Raw genomic sequence first — 21,893 nt, 5'->3', positions numbered from 1 at the left:
GCCCCCCACCTCATGAAGTGTGGTTAAAGACAGCCATTACTGGGCTGCAGTGGGCCCACTACACTGAGGAGCCCAGTGCCACTGACCTTGGTATTTAATTAGTGATGTTCCAAGTGTGAGGAAAGTTTGCTGTAGTGCCGGAGGGTGCCACTCTACCTCATTGCACTCAGCACAGGAGGCTAGGTGTATAAAATATATTCGCAAAAAAGTGGTCACATATTTCTGACCAACTTTTTGTGAGTGGATTTTGATTTTGTGAACTGATCAATCTGTTAGGTTGGTTTGCAGACGCCATTCTCAGGAGGTTTCAGGACAACATACCTAATGCATATTAAATAGAAACATTGCAATTTGTGGCCCCCTGTGATTGGCTACATACACACAGAAGTTGGGCTGCAAGGTACATCAGGCCACCTTCCCTGTGTTTGCATTTCCAAGCCTAAATCTACTTTAAAGCAACCTAATTTCCTCAAAGAACTTGGTTCTTCTTTCAAAATAAATTACTCACGGAGTTCAGGCGGTGGGCACCTATTGCATTGTCTACTGTCCCTGAGACAGCTTGCGCGATACCCTAAAAAATGATGTTACAGTGAACCCCTTCCTCTTTGCTGATCACTGCCCACCTCCATTGAGGAGTCTTTAACTGGTCAAAAGTTGCAACCAAGATAGATATACATTAAAAAACAAACATAATTGGGGAAACATTGGTTCCCTTGGTGCCCTTTCGCCTGCTTCACTAATACCTCCACTAGCGTATGACCAATTCTCTCGCACAACTAGAGTATGTCACAGTTGGCTCCAGATTGAACAAACTTGGCATCAGTGGTTTGCAACTTACACCAGCATTTGCACTGAAGCACTCGAAAAGATCAACATTTTTGTGCTGCTCAGTGGGTGTAAATTTGCACTGCTCCAGCTCACCTCCTGCTCTTCAGCACTCACCTATTTGCTCTACTACCTTTCCAGTATGTCGACATGCATGGAGCACATCTGTCCGTGCGGCCTATCTTAGCTCCGACATGCAAATGGTGCCGTGTGCTCCCCTCCTGTGCACGCTGCCACTCTGCAATTTATCACATGCAGTTGGCCTTGATAGCCCTTCTTCACAGAATGGTGAAAATATCTTGAATATCTGTGCCATGTACTGTAATCTGCTCAACAATCCCTTGCCATCTGTCAGTTTAGTAATTGTAAACTGTCTCTTAACCATAGCCATCTCTCCATTGCATTGCCCAATACACTTGCCGGGCCCTTGTATTCACCAACAGGCTCAGAATACCACTTTAACAATAAATGTGATGTTAAATTCCAGATCCAGCACAAACCGTGACAGCTCCTGTTTACATTTCTCATGTTTCACTGAATTTACTTTTCCAAAGGTGCTTCCTTATCCAGGATGTTGGCTTTCTGTAGAGATCTTTATACACAGCATATTATTCTTTAATAGTGTGTACTACGAATTAGGTTGCATGCAGATGTTTTTGTGAATCAAGTTGTGGGTGGTTAACACAGCACATTTGAGAGCTCTGGAGTTGAAGCTAAATGCAGGGCAGGTTTCTCCCAGTGCATTGCAGTGGGTCAAAAAAGTGTTCAGAACACATGCTCATCCAATCAGTGGCCTCTCTGCAAATGCACAGACCAACGTGCCAACTGTGATTGTAGGGAAAAGTGTGTGAAGGAGTTACGCTGCTATCATATTACTTACAGTGTGAAAGTCATTGAAAATTCAGTGCTTCCAGAGGAGGGGCGTGTTGAATGCAGGAGAGACTGTGAAGAGGGTGAAAGGAGTATGCAGGAAAGGATAGAGATAATGTGTGAGCTTAGTAGATGGGCATTGACAGAGAGACATGGAAAGTAAAGAGAGACTACAGAGGAAAGTGATGTAAAGAAAACTGGAGTGATTGAAACACCAGTGACCACTATCCTTTTTGCAGACCTCAGTAATATTAAAATCACAGTCTCATATTTTTGGAATTGAAACCATTTTGAAGTCTAATTATTCACAAAAAATGTTGTTAATCATGTGTACGGTACTCTTGTCATTCATTGGTAAAACCAATTGATCTGGTTAATATTTAGGTGCATCTCTATTATCGTTTGGTATCTTGATACATTTATAGAAAGGTCATAAAGAGGCACAAAATACTGGCCAGAAGGCATGAGGACGTTTGTTTGTGTGACTTAAGGCCATGTCCCTAAATTACATAGACTATGCCTTTTGGAAAGGATTCCCAGACACACTTAAGGCCACACCCATTTTAGAGATCTCACACTTTTTTGCATGTTCCTTAAAACCCTGAGGGCCATATTTATACTCTGTTTGCGCCGTATTTGCGTAGTTTTTTTTTACGCAAATTCGACGCAAAACGAACTCCATATTTATAATTTGGCGTTAGACGCGTCTAGCGCCAAAGTTCATGGAGTTTGCATCATTTTTTAGCGTGGACACCTACTTTGCGTTAATGATATGCAAGGTAGGCGTTCCCTTCTAAAAAATGACTCTGTGGCATGTGCGCCGTATTTACACTCCCGGGCAAAAATGACGCCCGGGAGTGGGTGGGTCAAAAAAAATGACGTCTACCCGCGTTAGCGTCATTTTTTAACGCCTGCTCAGGGCAGGCGTTAAGGGACCTGTGGGCTCGGAAGGAGCCCAGAGGTGCCCTCCCATGCCCCCAGGGACACCCCCTGCCACCCTTGCCCACCCCAGGAGGACGCCCAAGGATGGAGGGATCCACCCCTGGGACATTAAGGTAAGTGCTGGTAAGTATTTTTTTAATTTTTTTTGTGGCATAGGGGGGCCTGATTTGGGCCCCCCTACATGCCACTATGCCCAATGACCATGCCCAGGGGACAAAAGTCCCCTGGGCATGGCCATTGGGCAAGGGGGCATGACTCCTGTCTTTGCTAAGACAGGAGTCATGTTAATGGCGTCTGGGCGTCGAAATAAAATGGCGCAAATCGGGTTGAGGCGATAATTTTGCCTCAGCCTGACTTGCCCCATTTTTTGACGCCCAAGCTCCATTTTCCCCTACGCCGGCGCTGCCTGGTCTGTGTCATTTTTTTTGACGCACACCACTCCGCAGCGCCGGCTAACGCCGGCTAACGTCATTGAATAAATACGGCGCCCGCATGGCGCTTCAGAATGGCGTTAGCCGGCGTTACATTTTTTGACGCACAACTGCGTTGGCGCAGTTGTGCGTCGAAAAGTATAAATATGGCCCTGAGTGCCTTGCCCATTGCCTGCTATTACTGGGAAAATTAAGCACTAAAGTGGTTATAGGCGAGAGGCTAGTCTAAAAGACAGTATGACTAACAAGGGTCTAAGGAGTGGGTGGCCGCAAGATGGCGAGTCAGCTGAAACCCACAAGCAAGCAAAGACATGGTTATTGAAACTCTCACTTATGGAGAGTTGGTAAAGCGTAAGGCACCTCAAGAGGGGAATTGGAGCTCCAAGGGACATACATGGGGCATCAGTTCCAGGGTAAGTGGAAGGGTCAAATGGAACCCATGAACCTAGAGACATCTGACTGTAGAGTGTAAGGAGTTAGTTGTCATTTTTTTGCCTAAATCAAATGTGCCTTTCTGCCAGTACCTGGGGTCAGATGACTATTAATGGCTCGCCTGAAGGGACAAATGGGCTTTGGGTGTGGTGAGAGTGTTCCTCTCCTGAGCAGGACGGCTTGGGAGCTGTACTCAGCTCTTCCTAAGCTTCAAAGGGAGAGCTGTACCGCCCACTTACTGACTTAAAAATGCCCTGGCAATTGCAGCCCACACTTGGGCCTGCCTGCCCTTTCCTCCCCTAGAACAGTGGTCTTCAAACTTTATTTTGCCGTGCCCCCACCAGTGAAACAAAATAATTGGGGGGCCCTGTCCGAATTTTTCACAATTATTGTATTATTTTGGCACTGCATAAATATGTCTAGACTTATTTAAACATAGCAGTTAAGTTATGTTACCGTTTTAAAAATGCAATCAAATATCAGGTGCCTAACATACTATTCTGATCAGGCAGGCTTTACTAATGTGTAAAAGTATCCTCAGTGTGATTATTAGACGTGGGTTTGGAGTAGGGGTTCTGAAGAGTAGTTGGAGTCCCTTACCTTTTGAAACATACTCCTAGCTTGGATACAAACGACAAAACATGCTAGTGATGGCCCATTACAGAGTGGTTTACTGCTGCTCATTTTTTTTCAGCTTAAAACAAAGCTCTGTTATCAGCTAATGCTTCTCTTGGCCAGAGCTTGGTGTCCCTCCTCCCCCTCACCCTGGGATCATCTGAGCCTCCCCTAGGGGGGCTACCATCCGGTTTGAAGACTTCTGCCCTAGACAGATTGGAGCCAGACCCAAAGGGAAAAGGAAAGAATTGACCATAACCATTTTAGAGGGTGATCCCCACACACAGATCGGTACTGCGTTAAAAAGTGGCACCCTCAGAACCTCTTATCAGAACACTCCTGGACCTGTGGAGAGTCAGAAGAAGGACTGTCCTGCTGTCTGAAGAAGGAAGGCTGAAGTTGCTTGCCTTGAACCCAGGACCCAAAAGTGACTTAAAGGGTCGGCTGGTTGACCTCCTGTTTGAGGTACAGGGACACAACAAACTTTCAGAGGCCTTTCCTACAACTGCCCAGCTGACCAGCACCAACTGAATCTGCCTGGACCTTGCTGCTGGCCTCAGCTGGAGTGAGTCCCCACTGTCAAGAGGAGTGTCCCCAGGCCCTGGACATTTGGTTGTTGTCAAAGTGTACTCTCCGCACCTACACACTTCAAGAACTGGACTGCACGGGAAAATCAAGAGTTACTAGACTCTTTGCATCAGATAGAACCGTACCTGGTCACCTCGCGAATTTGAGCGGTCTTCACCGAGTCCAACGTAGCCCTGCATCCAACTGCCAATGTGACTTTTGGAGCTAAATACCCTAGACTTCACCCAACGTGAAGCTCCAAACAGTGATCAGCTCTTTGCGGCAACAATGATCTTCTTGCGATTCCCCAACAACACAAAGCTCTGACTGAGGCTCCTGGTGTGAAACTGAACTAAGTTAGAAGGTAAACTTTATACCTGGATGAACCTGGTCCCTGTATCCGACCTGCGCTCCATCGCGATCGCCTGAACTTTTGACTTTGACCCTGTTCAGCATAACCAGATAACCTGATAGAGGCTTTATGCTTCTTTTTTTAAGCTAACATAAAGTTAAACACCAGTGTTATTTATGACATTTGCGGTTCACCCTGACAAGGATCGTGTTTATTATTTGGATGGGGCTCTCCCCACTCACATCAAATAACCTGATTTCTTACAGGCTGTCCTGTCTGTTTTCCATCCATTGTTCAGAAATGTATCAATATTTTCCCTGTAAAGTTAAAAACAGGTACCCATTTTAATGCCAGCTTTCAACTGCTGCCAGGTCTCCTTTTTTGGCCACAGGCTTGTTTTTCATCATCAGACTTTGATCCAGAGTAAAAGATAATGACAGGAAAGGGAGAAGGGAGAGGACGATATGAAAACAGTGACTCGGTGAGAGAACAGGGATAACAAACAACCGACAAGAGTGAGATAAAAAGACGGGGAAGTATAAGGTGGTGGGGGAAGAAGGCCTGAGACAGAATTATCATCAGTCAGCCTTCGTACTGCATATCCGCAGCACCTTGCAGTGCTGGAAACGGGCTCCTAAGAAACACCATTTGCCCTTGTGCTTGTATATTTTATAAATTAATCAATGGCACCATTTTTTACGCCTGTCAGGGTTATGAAATACTAATATGCTAGCAATGGACACAGCCTCAAACACCAAAATCAGACACCCACATCTCACTGAATAAGCCACCAAAACAAGAATTTGCCAGAGTACAATACCCTGTAACCACAAGCTGGTCAGACTCTGTCTTGGATAGTATCCTGGCACACATAGAGTAACTCACCCACTACAGATAGTGCTGGGAGCCCATACTAGTGGTGGGATGTGCGCAACAGATGGCAACATATCAATACCCAAATGTGCACCATCCCTCACAATATTAACTGACATTTGCACACAGTGACCGCAGCAGAAAGGACGAATTAACAGGTGCAAAGATCTCAGATTTGGCACAAGTGAGTACCAATGTTTTTCGCTGGTCAGACAGAGCAAATTTGGGGCAAAATTGGCTGAAATGTATGTGATCCAACACTTTCAGTCCCTTTTATCTAACTATATTTCAGTCGCATTATACCACAGAAATGATTCTAATACCAATTTAAACTTTCTGTTTCTGGAACGTGTTTTATAGCATGGCTGTGCTTCAAGAAACTGTCCGTAACAAAGGAACACGGATGTTGCAGTCCAGAAGTGCATGCTCACTCCTGAGTGGTTGTCTGAGGGCTATTGAGAGATAGCAGGTGCCCATCTCAGTGGTACTCATCGTATTAACTTATTATAATGCATTAGCAAAGTTGAACCAATGGTAGTGGGTCAAACGCCATAATTCATCTATATAGCGCTTACAGCACGCTGAATTATCCCTGGTTAGTTGTTGAACGGCCCGGTTTATTGAATAACAAACTGCGGTGCGAGCCCATGAGAATGACGTTAGTGAGGGTCGCTGCAGCAGTAGCTCAACCCGCTGAGTAGCCATAGTTATTTGGACAGTCCCAGCACTGGGTAGCGCGCACTACAGACGCACTCGCAGCTATCATGCGTGTGTGTATACACATACATGTTGCAATAGATTACATTCGTTTTACAGGCATGGCGAGATTAATTTATTTGCCCAGAATCACAGAATGTTGAGCCGACACCTGGACGCGAACCGACCTTGGCTCCCCCACTCCCAGGGGGACATCGCCACATCTCAGGGGGTGATGGCATTCAACCCTATCAACACGGTGCCACCCTGTGTAACATGATACCGGCTCCCTTCGGAGGGTCACCCACTGAGAAGCCGACATATTCACAGGTTTTCAGCTTCTCTGTACAGCCAATTCCCATTAGAGGGCGTGCAAACACCCCAAGGCATCGGCCGCAGACTGAGGAGTTTTTGAGGCGGGGTAGAAGTGCCTAAAAAGCAGGGCTGGAGAAAAGCTCCGCCCCCAGGGTCCGCCCCCTCTTCTCACACGTGAAACATGTTTAGAAGTTGGCAGGTCGAGTACTCGCTGCGCTGGCTAGGTAGGGTACCTCGGTGGTTCGGCGCCTGCTGCTAAGAGCTTGCTGTGACCTGGCGATACCTTCGGTACAGCTGATCCCCACTCTGTTGGTTAAGAGCCTGTCTTATATCATTTAGGAGGCAGCGCCTAAAGACGTTTTCGACGACGAAGGGAGCACACGTGTGGTCACTCCTTCAGCTGATTATGGGCGTGTAATATGAATGGTGACTGTAAGTTTTAAACACCCACTCTGTATATTTCCAATCGTCTCGGGGTTCGTCTGCTGTCAATCCGTGCCCTTGACTTGTGATCTGAATTTTCCTGCAGTCTCCGGTGGGCCTGGTGCCACTCTCATCGGGAGTTCGCACCTGCAAACCAGTCCAACGCGAGAATGGTCCCAGGATCATGGGTGGCACACCTGGCCAGTTGAGAACCTTCTATATAAAACTTTTGAACAAATTATTTTCAAACGCACAGTGTACAGATCCCCCTCACCGGATGTGTGCCATAGCAAAGAACAGGGTCCATTGTGCAATGCACACATCTTCCTCCGTGGGCGGGACACGACATGTCATTTCTGATGTTTGTCCAGCTGTCCGCGTTTGGCCGAACCCAGAACAAAGAAAGCGCTTTCTAGTCAATGACCCCAGCGAGGCTGCCGTACTAAGGTCAGTCTAGGCGCTAGATGTGCCGTGTCCCTGCCGCTGTAGGTGCAAGAGGCTTCTATTCTCAGGTTAGCCTAGGCACAGAGGTACCACGTCCCTGCCGCTCTAGGTGCCAGAGACTGCAATGCTCGTCAGTCTAGGTGCTAGAGGTCTCTTGTCACGGTCACGCTAGGTGCCAGAGACTGCAATACTGAAATCAGTCTAGGTGCTGGAGGTCTCTGGTCCCTGTCGCGCTAGGTGCCAGAGACTGCCATCCTGAAGTCAGTCTAGGTGCTAGAGGTCTCGGGTCCATGTGTGTGAGAAAGTAGCCTCTTTCTAGCCTTGTTACCCCCACTTTTGGCCTGATTGTGAGTGTATGTCAGGGTGTTTTCACTGTCTCACTGGGATCCTGCTAGCCAGGGCCCAGTGCTCATAGTGAAAACCCTATGTTTTCAGTATGTTTGTTATGTGTCACTGGGACCCTGCTAGTCAGGACCCCAGTGCTCATAAGTTTGTGGCCTATATGTATGTGTTCCCTGTGTGGTGCCTAACTGTCTCACTGAGGCTCTGCTAACCAGAACCTCAGTGGTTATGCTCTCTCTTTACAAATTGTCACTAACAGGCTAGTGACCAATTTTACCAATTTACATTGGCTTACTGGAACACCCTTATAATTCCCTAGTATATGGTACTAAGGTACCCAGGGTATTGGGGTTCCAGGAGATCCCTATGGGCTGCAGCATTTCTTTTGCCACCCATAGGGAGCTCTGACAATTCTTACACAGGCCTGCCACTGCAGCCTGAGTGAAATAACGTCCACGTTATTTCACAGCCATTTTACACTGCACTTAAGTAACTTATAAGTCACCTATATGTCTAACCTTTACCTGGTAAAGGTTAGATGCAAAGTTACTTAGTGTGAGGGCACCCTGGCACTAGCCAAGGTGCCCCCACATTGTTCAGAGCCAATTCCCTGAACTTTGTGAGTGCGGGGACACCATTACACGCGTGCACTACATATAGGTCACTACCTATATGTAGCTTCACAATGGTAACTCCGAATATGGCCATGTAACATGTCTAAGATCATGGAATTGCCCCCTCTATGCCATCCTGGCATTGTTGGCACAATTCGATGATCCCAGTGGTCTGTAGCACAGACCCTGGTACTGCCAAACTGCCTTTCCTGGGGTTTCACTGCAGCTGCTGCTGCTGCCAACCCCTCAGACAGGTTTCTGCCCTCCTGGGGTCAAGCCAGGCTTGTCCCAGGATGGCAGAACAAAGGACTTCCTCTGAGAGAGGGTGTTACACCCTCTCCCTTTGGAAAATGGTGTGAAGGCAGGGGAGGAGTAGCCTCCCCCAGACTCTGGAAATGCTTTCTTGGGCACAGATGTGCCCAATTCTGCATATGCCAGTCTACACCGGTTCAGGGGACCCCTTAGCCCTGCTCTGGCGCGAAACTGGACAAAGGAAAGGGGAGTGACCACTCCCCTGACCTGCACCTCCCCTGGGAGGTGTCCAGAGCTCCTCCAGTGTGCTCCAGACCTCTGCCATCTTGGAAACAGAGATGCTGCTGGCACACTGGACTGCTCAGAGTGGCCAGTGCCACCAGGTGACGTCAGAGACTCCTTCTGATAGGCTCCTTCAGGTGATGCTAGCCTATCCTCTCTCCTAAGTAGCCAAACCCTCTTTTCTGGCTATTTAGGGTCTCTGTCTCTGGGGAAACTTTAGATAACGAATGCAAGAGCTCATCCGAGTTCCTCTGCATCTCTCTCTTCACCTTCTGCCAAGGAATCGACTGCTGACCGCGCTGGAAGCCTGCAACACTGCAACAAAGTAGCTAAGACGACTACTGCAACTCTGTAACGCTGATCCTGCCGCCTTCTCGACTGTTTTCCTGGTGGTGCATGCTGTGGGGGTAGTCTGCCTCCTCTCTGCACTAGAAGCTCCGAAGAAATCTCCCGTGGGTCGACGGAATCTTCCCCCTGCAACCGCAGGCACCAAAAAGCTGCATTACCGGTCCCTTGGGTCTCCTCTCAGCACAACGAGCGAGGTCCCTCGAATCCAGCAACTCTGTCCAAGTGACTCCCACAGTCCAGTGACTCTTCAGTCCAAGTTTGGTGGAGGTAAGTCCTTGCCTCACCTCGCTAGACTGCATTGCTGGGAACCGCGACTTTTGCAGCTACTCCGGCCTCCGTGCACTTCCGGTGGAAATCCTTTGTGCACAGTCCAGCCTGGGTCCACGGCACTCTAACCTGCATTGCACGACTTTCTAAGTTGGTCTCCGGCGACGTGGGACTCCTTTGTGTAACTTCGGGTGAGCACCGTTTCATGCATCCTTGTAGTGCCTGTTTCTGGCACTTCTCTGGGTGCTACCTGCTGCTGAGAGGTCTCATTGTCTAGCTCAACGTCCCCTCTCTCTCCTGGTCCAATTTGCGACCTCCTGGTCCCTCCAGGGCCACAGCAGTGTCCAAAAACGCTAACCGCACAATTTGCAGCTAGCAAGGCTTGTTGGTGTTCTTTCGGCGGGAAAACACTTCTGCACGACTCTCCACGGCAAGAGGGATCCGTCCACCAAAGGGGAAGTCTCTAGCCCTTTTCGTTCCTGCAGAAACCTCAGCTTCTTCTGTCCAGTAGAAGCTTCTTTGCACCCACAGCTGGCATTTCCTGGGCATATGCCCATCTCCGACTTGCTTGTGACTTTTGGACTTGGTCCCCTTGTTCCACAGGTACCCTAGATTGGAAATCCACAGTTGTTACATTGTTGGTTTGTGTCTTTCCTGCATTATTCCTCTATCACGACTTCTTTGTCCTTAGGGGAACTTTAGTGCACTTTGCACTCACTTTTCAGGGTCTTGGGGAGGGCTAATTTTCTAACTCTCGCTATTTTCTAATAGTCCCAGCGACCCTCTACAAGGTCACATAGGTTTGGGGTCCATTTGTGGTTCGCATTCCACTTTTGGAGTATATGGTTTGTGTTGCCCCTATCCCTATGTGTCCCCATTGCATCCTATTGTAACTATACGTTGTTTGCACTGTTTTCTAAGACTATACTGCATATTTTTGCTATTGTGTATATATATCTTGTGTATATTTCCTATCCTCTCACTGAGGGTACACTCTAAGATACTTTGGCATATTGTCATAAAAATAAAGTACCTTTATTTTTAGTATAACTGTGTATTGTGTTTTCTTATGATATTGTGCAAGTGACACTTGTGGTACTGTAGTGGCTTCACACGTCTCCTAGTTCAGCCTAAGCTGCTCTGCTAAGCTACCATTATCTATCAGCCTAAGCTGCTAGACACCCTATACGCTAATAAGGGATAACTGGGCCTGGTGCAAGGTGCAAGTACCCCTTGGTACTCACTACAAGCCAGTCCAGCCTCCTACAATGTCGCACTAGGTGCCAGAGACTGCCATTCCCATCAGTCTAGGTGCTAGAGGTCTCTTGTCCCTGTCACGCTAGGTGCCAGAGACTGACATGCCGAAGTCAGTCTAGGTGCTAGAGGTCTCTTGTCCCTGTCGCGCTAGGTGCCAGAGACTGCCATGCCCACCAGTCTGGGTGCTAGGTGTCTCTTGTCCCTGTCATGCTAGGTGCCAGAGACTGCCATGCTGAAGTCAGTCTAGGTGCTAGAGGTCTCTTGTCCCTGCCGCGCTAGGGACCAGAAACTGCCACCCTGAATTCAGTCTAGGTGCTAGAGGTCTCTTGTCCCTGTCGCGCCAGAGACTGCCATGCTCATCAGTCTATGTGCCAGAGGTTTCTTGTCCCTGCCGAACTAGGTGCCAGAGACTGCTATGCCCACCAGTCTAGGTGCTAGAGGGATCTTGTCCCTGTCGCGCTAGGTGCCAGAGACTGCCATGCTCATCAGTCTAAGTGCCAGAGGTGTTTTGTCTCTGCCGCGCTAGGTGCCAGAGACTGCCATGCTGAAGTCAGTCTAGGTGCCAGAGGTGTCTTGTCTCTACCGCGCTAGGTGCCAGAGACTGCCATCCTGAAGTCAGTCTAGGTGCTAGAGGTCTCTGGTCCTTGTCACGCTAGGTGCCAGAGACTGCCATGCTCATCAGTCTAGGTGCCAGAGGTTTCTTGTCCCCACTGCGCTAGGTGCCAGAGACTGCCATACTCGGGTCAGGATAACTAGGTGTTAGGGGTAGCTTGCCCCGAGTAGGCTGTGTGGCAGAGGTTGTCTTGCGCCGGCCGGGGAGGATGGCAGATACTGTCGGGTCCCACCGTTTACAGTGGCGCTTGCAGGCCGCCTGCCACAGGTTGTTGTGGGGGGGCAGGCTGGGCTCTGGGGGCTGCCGTGCATGGGCCACGCTGGGTGACAGATGACGTGCTCTTGTCTGGCTGGATGCCAGCGTTCATAGCGCCCATGCCTGACTGGGTGCCAAATACTGCCGTGCTCGGGACATGCTGGGTGCCAAACGTAGCCGTTCACCGGGCACCTGCCGTGCCCAGTACATATTGGATGCACTGCTAAAGGTGTATTCAAGGCAAACAGAGTACCCAAGAGTGCTGTGGCCATTTCAGGACACACTCGGGTAGGCACAATTGTAGGGCTTGTGCTCCCAGCTGTGCGCTACCCACATATCGGTACCCATCACAGGCATTTGGCACGGGCTTCCTTGCCCTTTAGGGACTGGTGGCAGAGCATGCATGCCTCTGAGGTTGGCATCTCAGGCTGCCTTTCAGGTTGGCAGCGCATACACGCCTCTGAGGTTGGCATCTCAGGCTGCCTCTCAGGTTGGCAGACCATGCATGCCTCTCAGGGTGGTATCTCAGGCTGCCTCTCAGGTTGGCAGAGCACACATGCCTCTCAGGTTGGCAGAGCGTATACGCCTCTCAGGTTGGCATCTCAGGATGCCATGCCAGTCATGCCCCTGCTTCCCTGTCGGTGCTCGGAACAGTCAGCGTGCCAGAGGCCCCCGTGCCTAGGGGCCCCCGTGCCTAGAGGACACCGAGTGACAGCGTGAACCTGCGCTGAGGTCCGCTGGTGCATCTGTCAAGCTGTGCTCGCAGCCATGCCTCCCTCGCCTCCCCGCCCCTCCGCCGTCCCTGCAGCTGCTGCCACGTGTGTCTCACACAACCACTCGCGCATCTCACTCCGGCTCGACCCTTTCCACAAAACTGAGTATTTAAAACATCTACTTTTCCACTTAAATAACACCCTTCGCAGCCTCTGGAAACACCATTACCAGTCTGCCGTGCACAGAGTCGTGGCGCGCTCCCCTCTGACGCTGCGCACCCAGCAGTAATTAACTTTTCAGACTGTCTGGAATTAAAATTGTATAGGGTCACGTAAGTACCTCTAACGTCACACACCAATACACACATTAATGCAATTAATTCAGTACTGCTATAGTCCCAACTTCTGGAGGTACAGGTCGCTGTCCTCTTTGAACATTGACAGCAGCCACCCCCCACCCCTCCTCTTTCCTTGGGCACGTGCCCCCCCCCCCCATCTTACCTGACAGAAGCTGTGTGCTGCTAGGATCCAGGGCAAAAGCCACCTCATCACTGTCAGCCAGGGCTAGATACATTGATTGTACCCAGAATGACACTCTTGTTTTTAAAAACCAAAAAGCACACCACTGAAGAGAGTTCCCAGCAATCCCAGCTTGGCAGGTCCCGGCACCCAGTTCTGCCCCTTCCCCGGCTCTTTAGGGTTTTATTAAAGGCAGGTCTGACGTCAGGCAGAGGGACAGGCCCTGCATTTTTTCTCCAAGGAAACTTTTTTCCTCCCTTGAACTTGCTTTTTTCTTCCCCACCTCCACTATTCTCTGTAATGATGCGTCCATGAATTCTTAAAGGGAAAGTAACCGTGCAGGCATTCTGCGGCGCAACGGGCCATCGCTCTAGCATGGCTTGTAGCGCTGCAGGGCAACACTTTTCACTTCTCACAGCTTTGCTGCTGACATGGAACACACGTGAACTCAGCTGCAGGAATGTCTCAGAGTAAGATCAGATAGCGAAGCACTCGGTGAAAAATACGCCGTCTTAACAACTAGTCTAGATGCGATTTTTTATGTTATAACGCTGTCCTTATTTTGAAATTTGTATTATACATTTTAAATTTGGAATTTTAGCGACATGTAGTAAAACAATGGAGGCCGCTGTTCCCGTCTTTGCAGATCAGCAAACCGATTGCACAGTTTTAGCAGAAAAGAAAAATGAGAATCTGGGTCCAGTGATCTGCCCAAGATAAGAGAGTTTAGCGAAGTGGGTGTAGCCACGATTATAAATTGTGCCCCCATCGTGCCTAGGCCCGGCTTGCATGTGAGCGCAGGCAAACTGTGTTGGCGCAATTACACGCATTGCCAGGGTCACCTCAAGGGCATCGTGGTGACCTTCTCTCTCACAGGGGAGTGCAGAGGCAAGGGACCCCACCCGCTGTACTTCAGTCTCTCAAATATGGGTTATCAGAATTCTAGCTGAACCCGAGTGAGTGAGTGCTGGGATTGTGGGGCCCTCATTAGCCAATCTTGGCACAGCCATTCCCTGTGCGGAGTAACCCTTCTGAGACGATTGAAGTTGTCCTGCTTACATACAGTCACAATGATATACATATTCAAGAAAAGCATTTTTTTAAATATGTGTAATCACAATCTTGAAAAAACAATTCACAATTCAAGAGAAAAGCCTACAAGATTTAGCAAGTCTGTTGGCCTGGACTTCATTAGGTCTTTACTGAGGGAGATCAACTAGTATTTAGACAAAACTTGAAACTGACACAAGCATTCACTTGAAGTCTCTTATGAAAGCCACCAACAGATAGACATAAAAATGATCAAACATATACATATGTGATCTCCTTAAGGAAATGACCTATATTCTAGGCAGACTAAAATTTATATGGTGGGCTTGCAGGCTTCTGCTCATGAGCCCTCACCCCCTTCTTTTTGCGACATGTTGTTATGTATCTGGGCTTTTAACCACGCTCACCGCATGCCCATCACTTGCCCTTCAGAAATCCTTTATTTTCGTTGGTAAATGCTTTACGTTTGTCCCTCCTCGGGGCAGTTTAGTTACCGCCTTGGACATCACTCCTCTTACATGGCTAATTGCACTTTTGCTGATACATTTGACTGCGAACAAACTTCTTTTTCCTTTTGTGTGCTGATTCACCCTCATGCCATGGTGCTTTGAATCAGCTTGCTTATGTGAAACTTTATTACTTTTAATTTCCAATTTGTGTGGCAAGAAAAGTCCGGTTAGGAGTTTACAACACTAATAGCTCTCATTCGAGCAAATGTGAGACCCATTGCATTGCAAATGCTTGTTTGATGAGCATCCAGGGCAGCATTACATAATTGGCGCTCTGTCGCTCTTTGAGCCACAGTGTATCTTTAAACTGGTGCACCGTGGCACAAACAGGGACAGTGCCCCTATTACAAGTAATGCACTCCTCCAGGCAGCTACAGATCACCCTGCCCTGAGGGCAGTGGATTAATGAAATATAGAGCAGCTGTTTGAATCAGCCTGCAACCGTCTGCAGGAGGATGTCTGGGGGGGGCATGGGGCCCTCTTTCAAAGCTCACACTCAGGGGATGCACTGATATTACACCACATTTTTGTGGTGCACAGCCAGTGTACCGCCTGACAACCTTTTTGCCTCTGCATCAGCGTCCATGACAGAGAGCTGGGGCAAGGGCTAAGTGTTTCCCTCATTAGCATGGGAATGCCCAGTGAAAACAGCGCCAGTGTTGTATGGGCACCAGTGCTACCTGTATTACAGAAGAGGTGCCACAAGGGTCTGTGCCTTCTGTTATACTACAGTGCCCCATCAGGAGGGGTGCAGAAAACATTCGCACATGTCTATTGCTTCCCTGGGGCACGCTTTGTAATATGGCCCCTGGAGGCTTTCTCTCTGCAATGGGGTGCATTGCTCTTTCATTTTTTTAACTTAAACAGTGTCCCAGACCATGAAACACCCACTGCATTGTCGGGATCAAGCACACCTGCTGCTTGAGCAGATGTTCTTTTGGTGGCCATACATGCTGGATAGTCAATGCAGCTGGACAGATGTGATCTCAGTGAATATGGGGTGGCATGTGCGGTAGTCCTATAGTTACACACTAGTCCTCACTGCACTGGTGGACTTCTGGGTGTTTGCGTTTTTCTTCCTGGCAGCCACCCAAGTGCAGACTGCCACAGGTAGAGAGCGTCAATAGGATGGTGGACCAACAGAGAAAAAGGAAATCAATCCAGAGACATGGATGAACGTGGTTAGGATTTGCGATCTTAGCCCTACTCTGAAGCGCTATCTGATTACTGAGCTAAGGTTTGTCGGAATGTCAAAAGCAACCGTGTATCTTGCTACGCTCAGGGCATCAGTGCAAGCCTACACCAAGCAGCCCACAAGCAGCAGTGATAATTTAAGATGTTTTAGACCCTGCTCATGAATTTGAGTGGGGTTTGGAGTGCTCTACTCCAGGGTCCTCCTTAATGCAGTATTTATGTGAGTACGTCCATCAGCCCCTATGAGCCTCTATCACCACTGCTTCATTCTCCTTCCAAAATAACAGTTTAGCTGTAAGGGGTGCTGTAGCATTTTTAATTCCTTGCAGGAATCAATCAATAAATCAATCAAATACATTTCTTAAGAGCACTACTCACCTGGTAGGGTCTCAAGGTGCTGGGGGGGCAGTTACTGCTTGAAAAGCCATATTTTGAGGTGCTTTCTGAAGATTAGGAGATCCTGGGTCTTGCGTAGGTTGGTGGGGAGGGAGTTCAAGGTTTTGGCGGCGAGGTGGTAGAAGGATCTGCCCCCGGAGGTGGTGCGTTGGATGCGGGGGGCTGTAGCGAGGGCGAGGTCGGCGGAGCGGAGCTGTCGAGTTGGTATGTGGAAGTTGACTCGTTCGTTGAGGTAGGCCGGTCCAGTGTCGTGGAGGTCTTTGTGAGCGTGGACAAGGATTTTGAAAATGATCCTTTTGTTGATGGGCAGCCAGTGTAGGGATCTGAGGTGGGTGGATATGTGTTCGTGGCGAGGGAGGTTGAGGATGAGACGTGCGGCTGCGTTCTGGATTCGCTGGAGTTTTCTTTGAAACTTGGCTGTGGTTCCTGCGTAGAGGGCGTTGCCATAGTCCAGTCTGCTGCTTATGAGCGCGTGGGTGACTGTTCTTCTTGTTTCTAAAGGAATCCATTTGAAAGTCTTGCGTAGCATGCAAAGGGTGTTGAAGCAGGAGGATGATAAGGCATTGATTTGCTGGGTCATGGAGAGAGATGAGTCCACTATGATGCCAAGGTTGCGTGCGTGGGTGGTGGGTGTTGGGGGTGGTTCAAGGGTGGTGGGCCTCCAAGATTCATTCCATGCTGCCTTGTTGGGGCCGAAGATGATGATCTCTGTTTTGTCTGAGTTCAGTTTGAGGTGGCTTGCTGTCATCCAGTTGGCGATGTCGAGGAGTCCGGCGTGCAGGTTATTCTTGGCGGTAGCTGGGTTCCTAGTGAGGGAGATGATGAGCTGTGTGTGTCGTCAGCGTAAGAAATGATGGTGATGCCGTGGGTGCAGAGGATGTTGGCGAGAGGAGCCATGTAGATGTTGAAGAGGGTGGGGCTGAGGGAGGATCCTTGGGGGACCCCACAGATGATCTTGGTGGCTGTAGACCAGAAAGGAGGGAGGCAAACTCTTTGGGTTCTTTCGGAGAGGAAGGAGGTGAGCCAGTCCAGGGCTTTGTGACGAATTCTGACATCAGAGAGGTGTATGCGGAGGGTGTGGTGGCATACAGTGTCAAAAGCTGCAGAAAGGTCTAGGAGGATGAGGGCGACGGTCTCGCCCTTGTCCGATCTGGTCCTGATGTCATCTGTGCAGGCAATGAGGGCAGTCATGGTGCTGTGGTTTTTGCAGAATCCATACTGGGAGACGTCGAGTATGTTGTTGTCTTCTAGGAAGCGAGACAGTTGTGCGTTTACTATCTTCTCCACAATCTTTGTGGGGAAGGGGAGAAGAGAAATGGGTCAGTAGTTTGTGAGGTCTTCAGGGTCTGCTTTGGGTTTTTTGAGAAGAGCGTTGACTTTGGCGTGTTTCCAAATATCTGGGAAGGTTGCAGTGTCGAAGGAACTGTTGATGACGGCCCAGAGCTGGGGAGCGATGATTTGGCTGGCCTTGTTGTAGATGTGGTGGGGCAAGGGTCTGTTGGGGAGCCTGAGTGGATGGAGCTCATGGTTATGCCGATTTCTTCATCATTGGTGGGGGTCCAGGTGTTCAGTAGGTTGGTGCAGCAGGGTGTTGTGGTGTTGGTTGTATCGGTGGTGGTGATGGTGGGCGCTGACGATGTGAAGCCGTCGTGTATGTCTGCGATTTTGCGGTGGAATTACTTGGAGAGGGAGTTGCAATGGTCTTGGGAGTGTGGAGGGTCGATGGTGCAGGATTTGGGTTTGGTGAGTTCTTTGATGATGGCAAAAGGTTCCTTGCTGTTGTGCGTGTTGTTGTCTATGCATTCATTGTAGATGGACTGTTTGGTGGTCTGGATGAGTTGGTGGTGTTTGCGCATGGCTGTTTTGAGGGCGGAGAAGTTGCTCATTGAGGGTTCTTGGCGCCAGGCTTTCTCAATTTTTTGGCATTCTCGTTTGGAAGACTGAAGTTCTGTGGTGAACCAGGGGGCGGTCTTGATGGTGCGGGTGTTGTTGTTTGTTTTCAAAGGGGCGAGGGAGTCTGCGCAAGTTTCCAGCCATCGTGGGAGGTTGAGGGCGGCGGTGTTGGGGTCGTTGGTGATGGGAGGTGGAGCTTGTGCGAGGTTGGAGATCAGGTGTTCTTTGGAGATCTTGTTCCACTTGCAGTAGGGTGTAGGGTGCTGTTGGTGGTGGGTGGTGGGTTTCCGGAAGGAGAAGTGGACACAATGGTGGTCAGTCCAGTGGAGTTCGGTGGTGTGAGTGAAGGTGATGTGGCTGCTGTAGGTGAAGATGGCATCTAGCGTGTGTCCTGCTGAGTGGGTGGGTGAGGTGACCAGTTGCTTGAGGCCGAGGTTCGCGAGGTTGCCCAGCAGGGCAGTGGAGTTGCAGTCGTGGGTGTTTTCCACGTGAAACTTAAGGTCACCAAGGAGTATGTAGTCTGTGGAGGTGAGGGCGTGGGAGCTGATAGTATCGGCGATGGTGTCACAGAATGGGGGCGGGGTCCTGGTGGTCTGTAGATGAGGGTTCCTCTTAATCAAATAATCACAGAGGTTGACGGCCCCTTTTGGCCCAGCAGTAGAGTGTGATAGAACCATCAAACAAAATCACTTTTAACCAAATTAATTTAAACAGCATGACCTATTTGGCAACACAAGGAAAACTCCAGTCCAAAAAAAGTTCGTTTTTTTTACAAATGATTCAAAATACAAAGTTATAAACATACATTATCATCAAAGGTGGCAGAAAAAGTTTTGTCTTACTAACGTTAACAATACTAAACATTCAGTAGTCAAAATACAAAACACTAATAGAATCATTGATACAAAGGCATTAATCATTGTCCAGTTCAGGCATACATCAATTTAAATTGAACAGAATCTCAATAGGATTTCAGGACAAGGGACAACACAATCATGACCAAATCAAGGGCTAGCATGTGTGGGGATGTACACATGCAGACAAAAACTAATCAAAAAGGGGACAAAAGAATTTGAAAAAAAGGATACTCTGAGTCACTAGATTCTAGCCTCTGGGCGCAAAAAAGGGGAAAAGCGTCAGCATGTCAGCCACCCAATATAGGGCCAGATGTAGCAGAAAAGCAAATTGCGACTTGCAATTTGCGAGTCCGTGCGACTCGCAAATTGCAAGTCGCAATTTGCTATGCAGAAAGGTGTCTCAGACACCTTCTGCAACTCGCAATGGGGTCGCAAAGATCCACCTCATTAATATTAATGAGGTGGGTCGCAGTTTGCGACCCCATTGCGAGTATGGGCACTCACGGGATGGTGGCCTGATGGAGACAGCAGACCACCATGTCCGTGACTGCTTTTTAATAAAGCAGTTTTTTTTTTCTATCTGCAGCCCGTTTTCCTTAAAGGAAAACGAGCTGCACTTAGAAAAAAAAACGAAACCTTTTGTTTCGGTATTTTTCAGAGCAGGCAGTGGTCCTACCTGCTCTGAAAAATTATTTTTGTTTCCATTCACAAAGGGGAAGGGGTCCCATGGGGACCCCTTCCCGTTTGCGACTGGGTTACCATCCACTTCAAGTGGATGGTAACTGCGATTTCATTTGCGACCGAAATTAAATTGCATAGCATTGCGAGTCGCAAATAGGAAGGGAACACCCCTTCCTATTTGCGAGTCGGAAATGCATTTTGCGAGTCGGATCCGACTCGCAAAATGCATTTCTGCATAGCGGAGCGGCTTTTGCGTCTCACAAACGGCGTTTTTCGCCGCTTGCGAGTCGCAAAACCCTTCCTACATCTGGCCCTAAGAGTCTCATGAAGGGCATGGGAAATACAAAATTTCAATGAAACATCTCATAGGGCAAGGACAAAGAGGCATTCCTCTCCACGGGTGCTACTTACAATGATTCATCTTCAGAAAAAGGTTCAAAGTCGAAAGGCATCAACTCTCTCCTGAGAGCATCTCCCCTCTCAGCTCAGGATCTCATCTTCTTTCTCTCAAATCTGATTCTGTCGCATCTGACCACAGTCCAATATTACATAGTATTTTCAAAGTTCTCAAAAATAATTTGATTTGTCAGGGGGATCAGTCCACGTTACGTTAGAGGAGTATTGTCAAATGACAATTTAACACACAATTCCAAACCTCAACTTTTACATTCTTTCCCAGGTTCAACATGATAACTTGAATCCAAGCAGGTTTGAAACAAAAGTATACAACTCAGTTCAAATACCTGCACCGTCACAAATTCAAGGCCAAACGAGTATATCTTACATCTTTCCACATTTTAAACAGTGGGATTTATTACAAGAGGACTCTGCTTTTCATCAGAACGAAATCTGAAAGACTTGACATTATGAAAAAATAATCATTCAACACCTTAACATGAGTGCAAAATGCAAACTCTGAAAATGAAGTTAATACATGTCAAAAGATGTATCAGAGTACTACATTTTTTCTATATTTTGCACACATTTTTAAAGCAATAAATAACTTAAACTTAATATTGTTTCAATACATACTGGGAGGCTAGAATCTATATGACCTTTTCATACCACTTAAATTCTGTTAACATTCTATTTTATTCAAATACCACCTGTTAGAAATGGGGTTTTTGGTTGGCAGTCAGGTTACCCTCTGTCCAAGCAAAAACCCTCACTCTAGTCAGGGTAAGTCACACACAAACCAAGATTATCCTGTGCCCACCCTCTGGTAGCTTGGCACGAGCAGTCAGGCTTAACTTAGAAGGCAATGTGTAAAGTATTTGTGCAATATATCATTAAATCATACAATACCACCATATAGCACCACAAAAATACACCACACAGTGTTTAGAAAAATATATAATATTTATCAGGATAATTGTAGGTCAAAACGAATATAGTTGCAATGTGAATTTGTAGAGATATCACTGAAAAGTGATATAAAGTGTCTTAAGTCTTTAAAAAGCAAACAAAGTCTCTCTCAAGCACAAAGTACCTGGTTTGAAGTGGAAAATCTCCTCAGAGGACCACAGAAGAAGAGATACGTGGAAAAATGGTGTGTGCGTCGATTACTCCCCAGCACACACGGACTTGCGTCGTTATTTTTCACGCGGGGAAGTCGTGCGTCGTTTTCCGGCGCGCGGACAGTCTCTTTCTGTGGATCACGGGGATTACCAGATGTCCCGGGTCTGTGCGTGGATTCTCCTGCTTGTTTTCCGGCTGTGCGTCGTTCTGCGGGGCTGCGCGTCGAAGTTTCGCTCTCACGGCAGGTGTTGCGTCGATTTCTCCTCTGGAGGTCGGGCGGCGTTGTCCTTGCGAGGCCGTGCGTCGAAGTTCCGGTCGTCCCGAAGGCGTTGCGTCGATCAGCGTCGGTGTGCGGCGTTTTTCTCGCTGCGGAACAAGCTGTGCGTCAAAAATTTCGGCGCACGAAGCGTCCAAGTGAAAAAGAGAAGTCTTTTTGGTCCTGAGACTTCAGGGAACAGGAGGCAAGCTCTATCCAAGCCCTTGGAGAGCACTTTCACAGCCAGACAAGAGTTCAGCAAGGCAGCAGGGCAACAGCAAGGCAGCACTCC

At 48.4% G+C, this 21,893-nt stretch overlaps 1 protein-coding gene across 2 annotated transcripts in view; it reads right to left on the bottom strand.

The window, feature by feature from the left end:
* CCN4 (cellular communication network factor 4) overlaps positions 1-13,432 on the bottom strand; it is a 149,226-nt gene extending 135,794 nt beyond the window's left edge. The window contains exon 1 of one of the 2 annotated variants that reach the window (XM_069220784.1): positions 13,230-13,432. Coding sequence is in view for 1 of the 2 variants with exons in the window: in XM_069220783.1 (XP_069076884.1) it covers positions 13,230-13,277 (48 nt within the window). In the remaining variant the exon portion in view is untranslated. The remainder of the gene's footprint in view (positions 1-13,229) is intronic. The other variant, XM_069220783.1, reaches the window with a different exon arrangement.
* Between the last annotated feature and the right edge of the window lie 8,461 nt (positions 13,433-21,893).

This window comes from Pleurodeles waltl, chromosome 2_2 (assembly GCF_031143425.1).
Source record: "Pleurodeles waltl isolate 20211129_DDA chromosome 2_2, aPleWal1.hap1.20221129, whole genome shotgun sequence".
Classification (NCBI taxonomy): Eukaryota; Metazoa; Chordata; class Amphibia; order Caudata; family Salamandridae; genus Pleurodeles; species Pleurodeles waltl.
Note: the sequence above shows the minus strand (reverse complement) of the source record. Positions and strands in the feature narration are given on the sequence as shown.